General features: G+C 48.9%; 2 protein-coding genes across 4 annotated transcripts in view; one reads left to right on the forward strand and one right to left on the reverse strand.

Annotated features, from left to right (window-relative positions):
- LOC123030648 (speckle type BTB/POZ protein) overlaps nt 1-14587 on the reverse strand; it is a 122122-nt gene that overhangs the window by 21153 nt on the left and 86382 nt on the right. The gene's annotated exons all lie outside the window — the stretch shown is intronic.
- NXPH3 (neurexophilin 3) lies at nt 3462-4514 on the forward strand. The gene has a single exon (XM_044444750.1). It carries the CDS (start codon nt 3557-3559, stop codon nt 4379-4381), a length of 825 nt encoding a protein of 274 aa, XP_044300685.1. The 5' UTR covers nt 3462-3556; the 3' UTR covers nt 4382-4514.

Here is a 14587-nt window from a genome sequence, read left to right on the forward strand (position 1 = left end):
TAAGCCACTTTTAAAGTGTTTAGAGAGCGTCAAACCCTTCACCTGGTGTATGAGAGCCCATGTGGTGTGGTGGTGAGAATGTGGGACTGAGAACTTGGGAGAGTGGGGTTCCAGTCCCCACTCGGCCATGAAGCTCACTGGGGGGCATTGAGTCAGACACGAGTTCTCAGCTTAACCTACCTCGCAGGGCTGTTGTTCTGAGAATAAAAATGGAGGGGAGAAAAACAATGCAAGCTGCCTTGGGTCCCTCACAAGAGGGGAAAAGGCGGGATACAGATGCAGAAGAAGAAGAAGTAAAGAGTTGCCTTGGGACTGGAGAACTGAGAGGCCAAGGGCCACTGGAAGGCTGCATCCCCTGCCTTCCAGGAGGAACCGCGTGGCCAGGGGGAGATCACTCTGGCCATCCATCAGCCACAGAAGGATCAGTTATAGGGAGCTTGCTACACCCTTTTCTACCAGGAAGCACAGCCATAACAACCAAGACTAACCTGGCAATTGCACCATCCCTAGCTTTCCTCTGGCTTCCCCGGAAGATACAAAAATCTTCCTTTTGTATCGTGTCTATTAGGTTGCAAGCAGGGATGATCTTATCTGTCAATACCTGTGCAGTCCTTGGAAAACTACCAGCATTTTTGCAAGCCTTCAGTAAATATTGGGCTGGACTAAAACTTAGTCATACCCAGAGTAAGCTTATGAAGAAATTGAAGCTGGGGGTGGCATATTCCCTGTATGACTAAGTCTGGATCCAATCGCATCATCCTCCCAGTGCTTCCATATTACAAACAGCAGGAATTGAGGGACGTCCGCCCAAGGCCATCTAAAGAGCATATGGCAAAGGAGGAAGCCAAACTTCCTGCTTCACAAGCTGCTTTCCCTGCAAAGCCCTCAGACTTCGGGGGCCTGAAAAGACTAGGAATGCCTCCCCCATACGTGCTGAGAGGACAAGCTCCACAGAAGATGCACTTTTCCAGTTCAAGTGGCAAAGGAAGTACAGCAAGCAGCCAAGTTAGATGCTCTGCACAAATGGGGCCATGCTATACAGCTCCCCAGAGCGAAATTCACTCTGCTTTTGAGCACATGGGATTACACTGCCCATGTGTTTAAAAATGCAGAGGCTTCTGGGAAGGATTCTTCTCTTCAGTGCTAACCTTGGCTTGACTGATTCCTGTAATCCAATATATCCAGTCCAGAACTGTAATTTTCCCACCAGGTTTATACAGCACGTCTCTTCAAGAAGGAGCGGTGAAGCTCAACGCTGTTGAGAAACCTTGTGGCCCCTAATCCCAGCCGTGTAAGTGTGGCCTGTCATGGCACTCTGCACTTCTCACATGTTCAGAGGCATTCATCTTTTTTTCATGCTTTTGGACCGAAAGCCAATCCGGAATGCATTTTGATGCAATGTTCTGCCACACACGACATCCTCAGCCACAGATATAACACCTCTGGTTGGGATATCCTAAACGACTGGATGGCCATTGGAATGAACTGGTTCTTTTTTACCAGTCCCAGGGATACAGAATTTTAGAACAGGCATCAAAATGTTAAGTCCTGAGTGAAGCGTTGCTTACAGAATGGGGTGTGACTCGGAGGATCCAAGACAATCCCCATGCAGTGTGATGCTTTGGGCTGGGCTGGGCTGGCTGGGGACGATGCAACACCTCTGGTGCAAGCAAGCAAGCAAGCAAGCAAGCAAGCAAGCAAGCAAGCAAGCAAGCAAGCGTGCTAAGTCTTGTTCTGACGGCCATTCCAACATTCTGCATATTGCTTGGGCCAGAGGTGGCTATTCCAGTGGCCATGCTCTGTCATTCATTTTGGGATGTTTTAGGAGGACTGTGGGCTCTGCAGCAGAGGTTCCCAGGCTTTGAACCCCAGCAGTGGTTGGAAAGCCTCCTGGAAAACCGGAGCTTCTTGGTGTAGCCGAGAAGCCATGGTCCAACCAGGATCAGACCACGACTGATCAGATGCTGCTGCATCACTCACCAGTGCAGATGCTATTTCCTTAACACAAGCCATGCTTGATTACACACAACTTTATTTTCCCCCTTTGCTTCGTATTTTTCAGCCTTCACTCAAGCTGCCAACCAATTAAAGGTCTTTCAATCAATTAAGTGCCAGGCCTTTCACTGATTAATTGGATAAATGTTAGCATGCCGTGGCAAAAGCTCAGAGGCGTTGCCTTCCCAAGGCTCTGAAAGGAAAGAGGCGGTTTCTCTTAACTGTGACAATTTGAGAAACCCACAAACCACCAAAGTGACCATTAGGAGAAAGATGTTGCCTCGCCTTCAGCACAAACAATGGGGCTGCCCCCTTTGATCAGCTGCATTCTAGCGCACCAAAGCCAGGACACCTCCAAACTCTGTACTGAAGGCATGTCAGAACTTCAGGACATGCAGGTATAAAACTGAGTGGCTGTTCATTGTTTCAACTGAGTGTCTTCCAAATCTCACCTGGATCCTCCTGCTGAAGGAAGACCATGGATATTTCTGGCTGAAAGATGCTGCATCTGCCGGCAGTGTGCAGTTATAATTCCTGCTGCTCTTCCCACAGTGATCCACTGGTAACTTCAGCAGTGAAGACACTCATCACAATAGTCGCCATAGCCACAAACTCCAGGAGAGTTCAGAAATCTGGGCGGCTGTGTTGATTCATATCAACAAGCCCATCCCAGCACTTTCATCTCCACCAGGTGCAGGTCCTTCCTAAGGCGGATGGGTCACGATGGTCCATTCGAGATCAGGGCACCCCAGAATGCATGACAGGACAAGAGAGAGCAGAAAAGGCTTTCCGCTGCCTTTATCAGCCAGCTTCTGCAAGGCTCGCAGCTGAGCTCGGGGGGGAACAGGGAAGACTGAGGGGAGGGTGGCAGGACGCTGGCTGACAAAAGGTACCACTGCTGCATCCTGCAGTCTCTGGCCCTACAACACCACTCCCTGCCATCCTCAAGGGGGCTGCACGGCTCCCGCTCTGTTAAATGGCTCCTGTCGTCCTCGCTCGCTGCCCTTTCTGCCTGGAAAGCCCTGAATATGATGCCACCGCTGGCTGTCACTATCAGCAAGGTTCATAGAATGACCGAGAGGAGCCTGGCCTCCCCTAGGCTCTCCCACCATCTCCTCTGGTGTGGTCATGAGGAACTGCTCACGAGCTGTGACTTCTTTTCTTTTTTCTGGTCAAGAACAGCTTTCTTCATCATCCAGACCCAATAAACTGTGCTTAATCTAATTATAATTTGTTTGAAACAAGCCAGCTTCAAACCTTTTAAACACACACACACACACACACAATTTGCATTTTGCAAACACAAACCTACACTCAGAATTGGTTAATGTTTCTTTTTTAAAAAAGGAGAGAAAGGGCACTCCTGGTTGTATTTAGGATTACAAACAGAAATTTCCCCCCAACTACTCATAGGTTGGGCTTTCTCAGCAGGTTCTCCTTCATTCTAATAGGTTGAAATACTTTTTCTAAGACTTAGTAAGAGGTAGTAAAAGGTATAACCTAATAATAGGCTGGCATTTTGACCTCATCCCTTTTGCCTTCTTCCCCACACACCACTGGAATGTGCCCCCCAAGAGCTTCTCCAAAATGGCTCTTGGCCCTCATGCTGCTCCATGAGGTCATGATCTCTTCTCGCTCCATGCAGGTGATCTGTGGCCAAGATGAGACAACAGAAGAGGAGGAGGAAGAAAATGGAAAATCACCCAAAGAACAACAAAGATCCAGGGTACAAAAGAAAAAAGGGCAGCTCTCCTTGAAGTCCTCTACAGTCCCTTCTCAATTTCAGAACACAACTCTGCTGGAGTTGGCCTCCTCTGATACCCAAGAGTTTTGGAACGTCTTAGAGAGCTTGTCCAAGCAGGACCAAGGCATGAAATCGCGTGGCCGGAGGGGCTTCAGTGGCCCCAGTCAGATTAAGAAAATCTTTGGCTGGGGCGATTTCTACTCCAACATCAAGACAGTCAAGCTAAACCTCCTGATCACCGGCAAAGTGGTGGACCATGGAAATGGTACAGTGAATGTCTTTTTCCGTCACAACTCCACCGGGCAGGGGAACATCTCTGTCAGCCTGGTTCCCCCAAACAAAGCAGTGGAGTTTGATCTTGAACAGCAAATCTTCATTGAGGCCAAAGAATCCAAGATCTTCAACTGCCGGGTGGAGTTCGAGAAAGTGGACAGAGCCAAGAAGACCACCCTGTGCACTTACGACCCTTCCAAAACCTGCTTCCTGAACCACACGCAAAGCCAAGTCTCCTGGGTTTGCTCCAAGCCCTTCAAGGTTATCTGCATCTACATCACCTTCTACAGCATAGACTACAGGCTTGTGCAGAAAGTGTGTCCTGACTACAACTACCACAACAACGTTCCCTATTACCCCTCTGGGTGATGGTGCTTCTCAGAAGCATCCCATGACTCAAGCACAACTTGATTTGGGGTTGGGGAAGAAAGAAAACAAGGACCACACAGAGGTCACAGGGAAGAAGATTGCCTGCCTCTCTCCAGTGCCAGGCAAACCAACCGGTACCTGGCCTCTGTCAAGAGACAATTAGTTCAAAGGAGAGCTGGAGAGAACACATACGAACTTATCATCCTTGGAACATGTCAGTCCTAAAATATTCTTCTCTCTGCACCCCCCTGCTTTCATGCACATGCTCAGGCCAAAACATCTGAGGGCTCCAGGTGAAAAATCCAAATTGCACTCACCCTCCATCGCTGCTGCTTAACCTGGGGCAAAATTCACCAGGGGATTCCAAGACAGAACTCCCCACGGGGCCGGGACGGGAGAAAAATGGATGGGGTGGCTTATGCCTCTTGGGCCAGATCCGGCCATGTCCCATTCTGCCCCACTTGATGGCACTGGAGAGCTAATATCTGCTTCCTCTCCTCCACATACCCCTGCTCCTTGCACCCTTTACTCCTTTGTAAAACTGAAAATAGATCATTGGCACAACTGGTGGGACACTTCATTTCCAAGAGCCATCGCGAACTGGGCACAATCCACTTCCCTGACACAGAGAGGGAAATGCTGGGCCACCAGGCCTAACAGAACATCCTTTCCGGTTCTGTTGCCCCAAGTTCTCTTCCCCTGCCTAATCCTGTGCTGGCGAGGTCTGCCTCATCTTCAGGTGGCCTTCCCCAAGCTGGTGCCTTCCAGAAATGTTGGACTGCAGCCTGCCTTGAGGGGCTGTAGCCCAGCTTGGGAAAGACTGCCCTAATCAGTAAGGATTTCTTGACTAGGGCACAGTTATAATATAACTGCTGCTACAACAGCATGTTTATCAAGTACCGTGGGGACCGGGCAGGTGGCAGGAAGTTGGCCGTTCTTATTTTAGAAAAGGCGTCCAGTTCCCTAACGTACCGGAGAGATTGTACTGGCATCTTCTGCCACTGCCATGATGCACATGCCATTTCAAGCACCATGCAAGACAAGAGAAGGGAGCTTGCTTTTCTGCCAAGGGGTAAGGTGGGCAGGGGCGCGTATGGATGATGGGCTGGGGCAAAGCCAGCAGTGAGCAAAACCAGAGTCAAGGATGGGTGGATCTGGCTTCTTGCTCTTGGGCTCTTTGGACCCCCCACCTACCCACCCAGCCCACTCTTTCTTCCACCAACATGCCTCTCCATCTCTGCATCCCACCCTTCTCTCTTCCTCCCTGGCCAGCAGGCTGCCAGGGAAGGGGCAAATCATCCTTGCCAGAGATCAGGATGGATGGCTTACAGAGGGCTGTTGCAACCAGGCCAAGGCCTAAGAGCTGCCCACCCCTGCCCTAGGACAGGAAGCTTATTACACAACCACACACACACACACACACACCCCTGTATGTATAGTACATAAAGTGTTCCACAGAGGAAAAAGTATGCCTCATCTGATAAGCTGTCTGATGCCCACAGTTTTCCTTTAAAAGTACTTTGCATTTTATTTAAATAAATGCACATGCTAGCCTGAGGCTAATTGAGGGCAATCTAAGCAATCAAAACACCTTTTTTTAAGTGGAATGGATGAATAGAGCAATCCTGTGGCTTCCAGACAACACCTGGGGACACCTCTCCTCTGCAACTGGAGTCGCGCTAGCATGGCCTGGCTCCTCCCCTGACAGGCCGCTGTGGAGAGCTGCACAGTGGCGTCTCCGCCCAGGTCACAGAAGTGACATGGCGGGGGGAGAAGGCAAGGTGGCAGAGGAGGAGTTGCCTGGATCCACCTGATTCAGGACCCTCTCGGTTGCCGTCCCACCCCTTCCCTGGTGAGCTAGCTGGCCAGATGGGCCAAGAAGCCGTCTGGCTACATCGGTTTAGCAGCTTAGCAGCAGAAGATGAAGATGAAGAAGCGGCAGGGCCCTACCCTGCCTGGTTTTGCCTTCGGGGCTTTCGGCCGACAGAAAGCTGGAGGCTTGGAGCTGTCTCCAAGCTGTCTACTGAGTGGCAAACGCATAAGATTACCCTCTCAATTGACGAGATGTCATAGCTCTGTGAAATACCTATGGAAAGATAATATATGATGCTACGAATGCCTTGTAATCATACCGTTTGATTAATGCCAGCAAACCCAGTCTTAAGAGTACCGTATTTTTCGCTCTATAAGATGCACTTTTCCCCCCTCGAAAGTAAGGGGAAATGTCTATGCGTCTTATAGAGCAAATGTGTGTATGCCCGACGCCCAGGACGCTGCCGGCCGCCTTCACCATGTGGCACCACCTGGCCAGCACACACTTGGCGTGCCCTGCTCTGCCCCCCCCCCCTCCGGCGCAGGTGAGAGCTGTGCCGCTCAGGGGGAGCGGTGTGGAGGAGGAGGAGCCGCGGGCTTTAACCCGCCAGCCACACGGAGAGATGGACTGCTCACCCCCACTGCCCGGGAAGACCTGCTGCCGCTGCGCTGCCCAGAAGACCACTGCCGGCCCGGCTGCACCACACCTGGCCGGCACGCGCTCGGCGCACCCTGCTCCGCTCCCCTCCTCCGGCACAGGTGAGAGCTGTTAATCACAGGTCGGTGTGTGTTTTCAAATGGCAACTCATCTTTTAATGAAGCCCATGGGGAAGTGATGGGGAATGTGCCTGTGATTATCAGGAAGCTTTCCATGGATGCCTCCTCTAAAAACTAGGTGCGTCTTATGGTCAGGTGCGTCTTATAGAGCGAAAAATACAGAACTTTGAAATCTTTGGCAAACTCCCACAGAAGGAAGTCATGAAAGCACCACCAAGAACGTGAGGCCACGGCTGCACCCTGGTACATGAGTGCGCAAGGATCCCTCTGCGGAATGCCATGCACTTACCTGTGCACTACCTGGTTGCCAGGTGCAGTTCACCAATGGCCAAGCGGTATGTAGGTGTCCCCACAGCCAATGCAGATCTCTTGTCCTATTTCCAGACTGCATTTCCCAGGTTGCTGGCCTGGGAGATGAGCTGGCTTTAATCCTAGGACTTAGTGCAGCCGTCTCCAACCTGGCACATTCCAGAGGTGTTAACTACAGCTCCCATTCTGGCCAGGGATGATGGAGCTGCTGCCCAGCACCTCTGGAAGGCACCACACAGGGGGAGAGTGTCTTTGCAGATTGCCATGAGCAAGTGACTCAGCCTATTTCCCACCTGTGAGATGGAGAGAAACATTAGGACCTACCTCAGAGGACTGTTGTGATGACGGATGAGCAGAAGATTGGAAAAGCATTTGGTGCTATTAAGAAATGTTTCAAAAAGAATTATTTCCCCCCAGCTCCTTTTGCAAGTTTCTCTGCTTCTCTCATCCCTCCCCCACCTTCTCCAGGAGATCACATGTCCCCTTGTGTCAGATTTCTCTGTTCTGCCTCCAGTTTGCTGCGTACTTTCCTCTTTCTCTCCAATTAAAGGATGGCCACATCTCCTTGTATCATGTATTTATTTTTAATACTGTCATTGAAATGAAAAATAAAGTTTCCCCTCAGCAGTATGGAGGGGGAGAATGAAGACCGGCTCTGGCTTTTGCTGTTAAAGTGGAGAAGAAACTCGGTGTCTCTCCCATTAATAACGGCAGGGAGACTGCCAGCCCGCACATGTATCTGGGAAGGGCAAGCAATCCTGGGGTGCTTCCGGACAGACAGCTCCTAGCACTACCAGTCAATGCAGCTTTTCTGTCTAGGGTGCAATGCTCTGCGTATATAGAAATAGCACTGGGAAAGCTAGGAATTGTAGGATGTTTTTCCTTTCTAAATATGCCTAGGATCATGCACCCTTAATAGGGGTGTGTGCTTCTTTGCTTGTAGTGTGACTAGGGAATAAAAAAGGCAGAAGTAGTGGCAGGAAAACAGAGAAGGCTTACAAATGGAAGATAGGGGCATCTTGATCCCCTTTAAAATTCCATGAATGTGTAGAGAAAGCCTTGTCCGGACACAGCCTCAGCCTGGAAAAAATCAATGATAAATATGAAAGCCACAGTAACTCCTCCTGCACAGAATGATGAGTGATCTATCTTAATCAGCTCTGGAATCTCATCTTTCCCCAGCCTGGTGCCCTCCAAATGCACTGCACTGCCATGACCCATCATTCCCAAGGAGTGAGAATACTGGGACATGCAATCCAACACATCTGGGGCGGGGGGGAGTGGGGAACGACAACTACAGTAAGGAAGGCTGTTTTCTCAAGAAGTTGCCTTCTAGATTTGCTTTTGGTTTGGCTCAGTTTTGTCTTTGGCCCTTCACAAGTATTTACATTTCTCCCGCAACATTTTTCAACATCAACTCAAGGATAGGAAAATGGATCCTGGCTTTGCCCTAGGAAATGGACCAGACACATTCGGTCAACAACAACAACAGATAGGCTCCTGATCGGTGCTTGATTCTTCTGCCAATTAAAGTACAAGTGTTTCATGTAACACTGTTAAGTAATCAACAGACCTACTCCCAATTTCATATAACGTGTGCTTTATGAAGGTGGTTTCTTATAAAGGACACTTACAGGCTTTCTGCTCCCTCTTTGCTTCTCATACATTCTGACAATGACTAGTTTCTGACAACCTGATAACTCACTATTTGGTTGACTGGGCTCAGTGTGGACTGAAACATGGGTTGTTGAAACATGGGTTAACATGTCGTCTGAATCCATGCTCCCTGTCTCCTCCTCTTCCTCCTCCTCTCTTCCGGTGCCTCCTTCAAACTCCGCCTCCCAGCCATTGCTGGCTTTGCTTTAAACTCTGTCCATACTGACACATCCTTCCCTTCAACAGGTCAAAACAAAGCATTCGCTAATCCAAGCGAGAGGTTGCAAGCACATGGCCCACCACAGAGATGCAGCTTTTTACCACTGCTCTGATCTCCTCTCTCCAGGGTTCACAGTTGCCCAGATATGCTGTCCAATGTACCAGCCTCCTGCCTCTCGCTTGCTCAGTGCTATACATGCTTCTGCTCTGTTTGGCCTCTTTCTTTCTTTCCTGTGTGGGCTGGACCTTGCTTGCATGTCTCTTTCCAGTGCAGAATCCAGCTTCTCTTTCTCCTCCACAAGGGACCCACCAATGTCTAACCATTTATCAATGTCATTTTGGTCCTCAGGCTGGAAACTTTTGCCTAGGCCTCTCTGCCAGCACTCCTCAACTGAGTTCTGCTATCTGTGACAACCTCATAAGACACGTCTCCCATTGCATTCTCCACTGGGACCTTTTGTGAGTCTTTCACAGGTGGACCTGCAGGTAGTGCTGAAACCTTTCCACACTGTGGTCTCATTCTTGGCTCATTTGTTGTGCTGTGCTACTTCCTGGGACTGTTGCACGTTGAGCTCCTTCCGTAAATTGTCACCCTATGCTCCATCCACACGATGGGTGTAGCAAACAGTCTCTCATGGGCAGCGAAGGTTCAGTTTTCCACCTCATTAATCTTCACACTGGGCTACAATCCATTCCTTGGGAAGGGGCGCTACAATGATCCAAAATAGCCGGGTAAGGATCCCTTGCATTGCTTTCCACGGGAGTTTTTTCCCCACTTCTCACTTTCCACTTTGTATCACTTGCTTTCCACAAAAGGGTTTTTTTTGGGGGGGGGGGTTGATCTTTACTGTTGATTCAGCCTTCCCACTGCTCTGTCAGCACTCAGAGGCAGATGCCTTCTCTTGGAATCCCCATTCCCACTCTTGTGTTCACTCGTGGCATGATTTTATTCCCAGGTGTGATGTACTGCTTTGGTTCATAACGTCTCTCCTCAGAGCCACTGGGATCACTGCCTGGTCTCCCTCAGGCAGAGTTCCATCCTATTTCATAATTCATCTCTCCACTGGAAATATGGGGCAACTTCTGGTGGAACTTGCGGCTTGTCCTGCGGCCAGCCCTCTAAGATGGTTCATTTAACTGCTTGAAGCACCTCCTCAGGTTCTGAGCTCTGCTAGCTTGCTTTGAGACTACTTTTAGAGATGGGAAGTGCTTGTACCTTATTAATGGACCCTCTCTTTTCTTCCTCTCTATTGATTTCTGGAAGGGATGCTCTACTTAGCGTGCCTGCCACCTGCAGGGATTTCCCTGGATAGTACTTCATACTCCCTTCATAACCCTGAAGTCTCAATTGCATGTGCTGAAATCTCCTAGGAGTGCTCAGCAAAGGTTTCTTCATTAAGATCTCTAATGTGATCTGATTGCACATCTATTATCTGTCCAAAGGTGAACTGATGGAGCCAGTCCAGTCCAAACAATACTGCTAGCAACAACTTTTCTCCCTGTGCATACCTCCTTTACGTTTCAGAGATTGCCCTACTAGCAAAAGCGATGGGCTTCCGGTTCTGCATCAGTTCTGCTCCAAGAACTTCTTCAGAAACATCACACTGCAGTACCAGTTGCTCAGCTGGGCTGTAATACTTCAGTACTGGGGACACACTGAAGAGATTTTCTTTCTTCGGAATGCCTCCTCTTGGGTCAGGACCCATTCCCAGGCTGCATCATTGCGCATTAACAACCTCGGTGGCTCACCAGTATCAGACAAATCAGCACAAACTCTTGACCAATAGCTGACCATGCTGAGAAGGTGCTGGACTCTTTTGACATGCTGTAGTCTGGTAATCTCCATAATGCCTCTAACCTTCCCTGCATCTGGTCATAGTCCTTCCGATGTCAACGGATGCCCAAGGTAGAGGTCTTCAGTTCTTCTCAGCTGTATCTGATCAGCTTTCATTTAACGTTCTCGCAACATCTTTTGAGAAGCAGTTGTAGCTTGGCATCATGATCCCAGATTGCTTCTTCCTTATCATCCCCCTTTCTTATGCCAAGAATATCATCAACCACAGTCTTGAGGTCCCAAAGTCCATCTAGCACTTGGTGTAACTTCCTTTGAAAAACTTCAGTCATGGAATGAATTCCCACAGGCATCCTTAACCAGCAGTATCTGCCAAACAATGTGCTAAAGATGGTCAAGTGGCTAGATGACTCTTCCAGCTCCGCATGCCAAAATCCATTCTTGACATCACCAAGTGTGAACACTCTTGCTCTAAACAGGTCTGGTAGTACATCCTCAGTTGTTGGCAGTGGACAGAAGCTTCTTCTGAGTGCTCTATTAAGTGGTTTTGAATCAATGCAGATTCTCCATTTGCCCGATGGCGTCCTTACCACTGCTAGGCTGCTGATCTAGCCAGTGCTCATTTCCGCTGGTGTGATAATGCCTTTGTTCCGCAGATTTGTCCATTCTTCCTTCAGTGTCGTCAGAAAGGGTAGTGGTTTTCTGCCATTTGGTAATCATACCTTCCACTTGTGCATCTATTTCTGACTTCAGATTGTCTTCAAATAGTCCAGTGCCCTGGAATATGTCTCCACATTTTGATAGAATTTGGGCAGAGATCTTAATAACTGTCCATGTCTTTCAGTAACCTACAGATTTTATTTATTTATTTATTCATTCTTTTCTATCCAGATGTTGTGATGTTGCACTGTGATTAACTCTATGGCCCATGCTGCTCAGCTGCCCAGCAGTGGACAGGTATCCACCCTGTCAAATCACTACAAATTCCAGATGGTCCTGCTTTCTTATCGATAGCTGGCATGTCCCCGGTGGCCTCACTATTGGTTTTGTTATTAAGAGTCCATGGTGCCATTTTTTCCAGTGATGCATCTACTCAATAAATTCATGGGTAAGTGGCTCCACAATCTGCCCGAAATCTCATAACCCTTTGCTCCAGCATCATTCTAGCAAATGCTACTGAACTGCTACCCCTTTCCCTGTGATAGAGATGTCTTGTGAGGTTGTGAATCTTTCAGTTACACCCAAAAGATCTCTTCTCCTCCCATGGTATCATGGTTCTCCATTACTGCACGGATTCAGCTTTTCTTCTTCTTTGGGCCACTGCAATGCTGGCTCTTGCAATGGTTCTGCTTTCCACATCCATTGTGCTCTTTCTGACCGGCTGGGCATTTGTCCAACCATTTTTCATGGAGTCTGCCACAGCACATGCACTGAATCACAGGGCTTGTGCTCCAGGTGGTAATGTTCCTGCTTTCCTGAGTCCTTTAAGCAGACCTTGCAGGTGCTCTGCACATAGATTTGGCCCTTACTTAAGACAATTCTGCTGCCCTTGCAATTCAACTGCATCTTTCCAGGGTTAGATTGACCTCTCAGTCTCTCCCCTAACAAGGGTTCTGTGTGCCACACACAATCCTATCCCTAATTAGGAAGCCTCTTATGTCTCCAAAGTCACCTTTTTCTAGTGGTGTGTTAGAGACACCTGTAGTTTCCTTTTCTTCTTGGTGTCAGGGGGAAAAAAAGCTTGGTCTCTCTCAAAAATATCATTTTTCTTGGGATCTCAATAGGAATGAAACATGCTAATAGCTATGCTCATGTTTCAGGATCCTCTGCCATCAGTGTGGCGCTCAAGTCCCAGCCCTCTTTTCCCACTAAATAATAAAACAACTCACTTTCATTTTATCCATTTTCTGGGTCATGCTTAGCTCTGTTTAGAGACTACATTCTTACTCCTTGCCTTGAACCCCAGCAGTCTGGGCGGTCTTAGACCCTCCACACTCCCTATGCTCTGTTTTAACCACTACTGGGCCTTGAGCTTTCTTTGCTCACAGACCGTCTGTTGCCACCATGTTTCCTGTGACACTGTTTATGTAATCAAAGAAGCCCGCCCAGCTTCTTAGAAACAGAGTGCTCTGTGAAGCTGGCTACTTACAAAACATATTCAAGGCCTTCCTCGTCTTTACCACACTCTGACAATGACTTGGTTCAGACAGCACAATAACCCACTCGAGGCTTGCCTGTGGGTTGTTGTTGAAACATGGATTATTTATGTTGCCTAACCAGCTGTGGTTTATTAGCCATAAACAACCGCTGACAAGAACACACCATGTCTTGGTATGGTTGCATTCAGACGACACAAGAATCCATGTTTCAGCAACAACAAGCAGTTCATCAACAGCTTATCCTCAACTCATAGTCAATTTTGCCTGTGCCACTGCCACCGCCGCCTTCTCCTCCTCCTCCTCCTCCTCAAAAAGTCACCTCCCTGGTACTTCTGGATTTACTTCTAAACACTAAATATCACAACAAGGAGACAGATGGGTTTGGTGAAGTAAGAGAAATTATTCTAGACCAGCCTTCCCCAGTCTGGTGGCCTTCAGAAGCATTTAGACCGCAACTCCCAGAAATCCCATCCAGCTAGGCCACTGACTGGGAATTCTGGGTGTTGCAGTACAAATGTGTCTGGAAGGCACACAGTTGGGGAAGGCTGTTCTAGTCCAAACAAATTTCTTGCCAGTGTTTCTCTGCCACTAAGGAAAGTGGTTTGCAACCTGCAAGTGATCAAACAGCGAGGCCAGCCATTTGCAGTGAAGAAAACAAATCCAGAAGGGAAGCTGCTTCCTTGCAACAAGACCATGTGGTCCACTAGCCCCATCAAACAGCAAGTGAGCTGCTGGTACCAGCAGTTGGTGTTCTTAGAGCACTGCCAGACCCTGTCAGACATGGCATTGCCTGCCCTGAGGCCCTTCTATACATTGCCTAACCCCAGCCCAGCATTCTGAGCAAGGGACTCCTGCCACTAGCCCAGTTTGAGCCCTGAGGGGGCATCACGATGGGGCATTGTGGGAAATTCCAGGAGTGTCTCGATGCATCCACCCCGGGCTGCAGAGGCCTGCTGCTGCCACCAGGTAAGTCATCACTTCTTCCAGTGACACTCTTGCTGGAGCCAGTCCTGTGCTTGCAAGACGCTGTTCTAGAGGGGATGCCCAGCGAGAGCGTGTCTGCTTCCACCCGAGGCTTTGCACACCGTCATAGCATTTTGTTAGGAAGTGGGAGTTGGCGGGAGGGCTAACAGGTCAGTGGGTGGGGAAGACAACTAACCATTCATGTTTCAGTCCAGTTCCAGTGAGAAGCACAAAACTTCACAGATGTTCTACACACAATGGCCAGTGCATGTGGAGCCAGTGAGAAGTTGTGCAAAAGCTGATGCTTTGATATACGGACCCACTATGTTGGCCTTCCCAAGTCCGGTGGCCTCAGGATAGGGTGGACTACAGCTCCCACATTCCCATGTCTGGCTGAAGATATGGGAATTGTAGTACAAGAAGTTGGGGAAGGATGCTTGAATTGCTACATGTGCTCTGCCCTTGATAGAAGAGCTCCTTGTGCTGGATCAAAATTCTCAAGCAGAATTTGCAGAGAGA

Source organism: Varanus komodoensis, unplaced genomic scaffold (genome assembly GCF_004798865.1).
Source record: "Varanus komodoensis strain SLA01 unplaced genomic scaffold, ASM479886v1 scaffold45, whole genome shotgun sequence".
Classification (NCBI taxonomy): domain Eukaryota; kingdom Metazoa; phylum Chordata; class Lepidosauria; order Squamata; family Varanidae; genus Varanus; species Varanus komodoensis.

What these genes read in the sequence shown, in the direction of transcription:
- NXPH3 (XM_044444750.1), top strand. Translation starts at nt 3,557, where the DNA reads ATGTGCCCCCCAAGAGCTTCTCCAAAATGGCTCTTGGCCCTCATGCTG.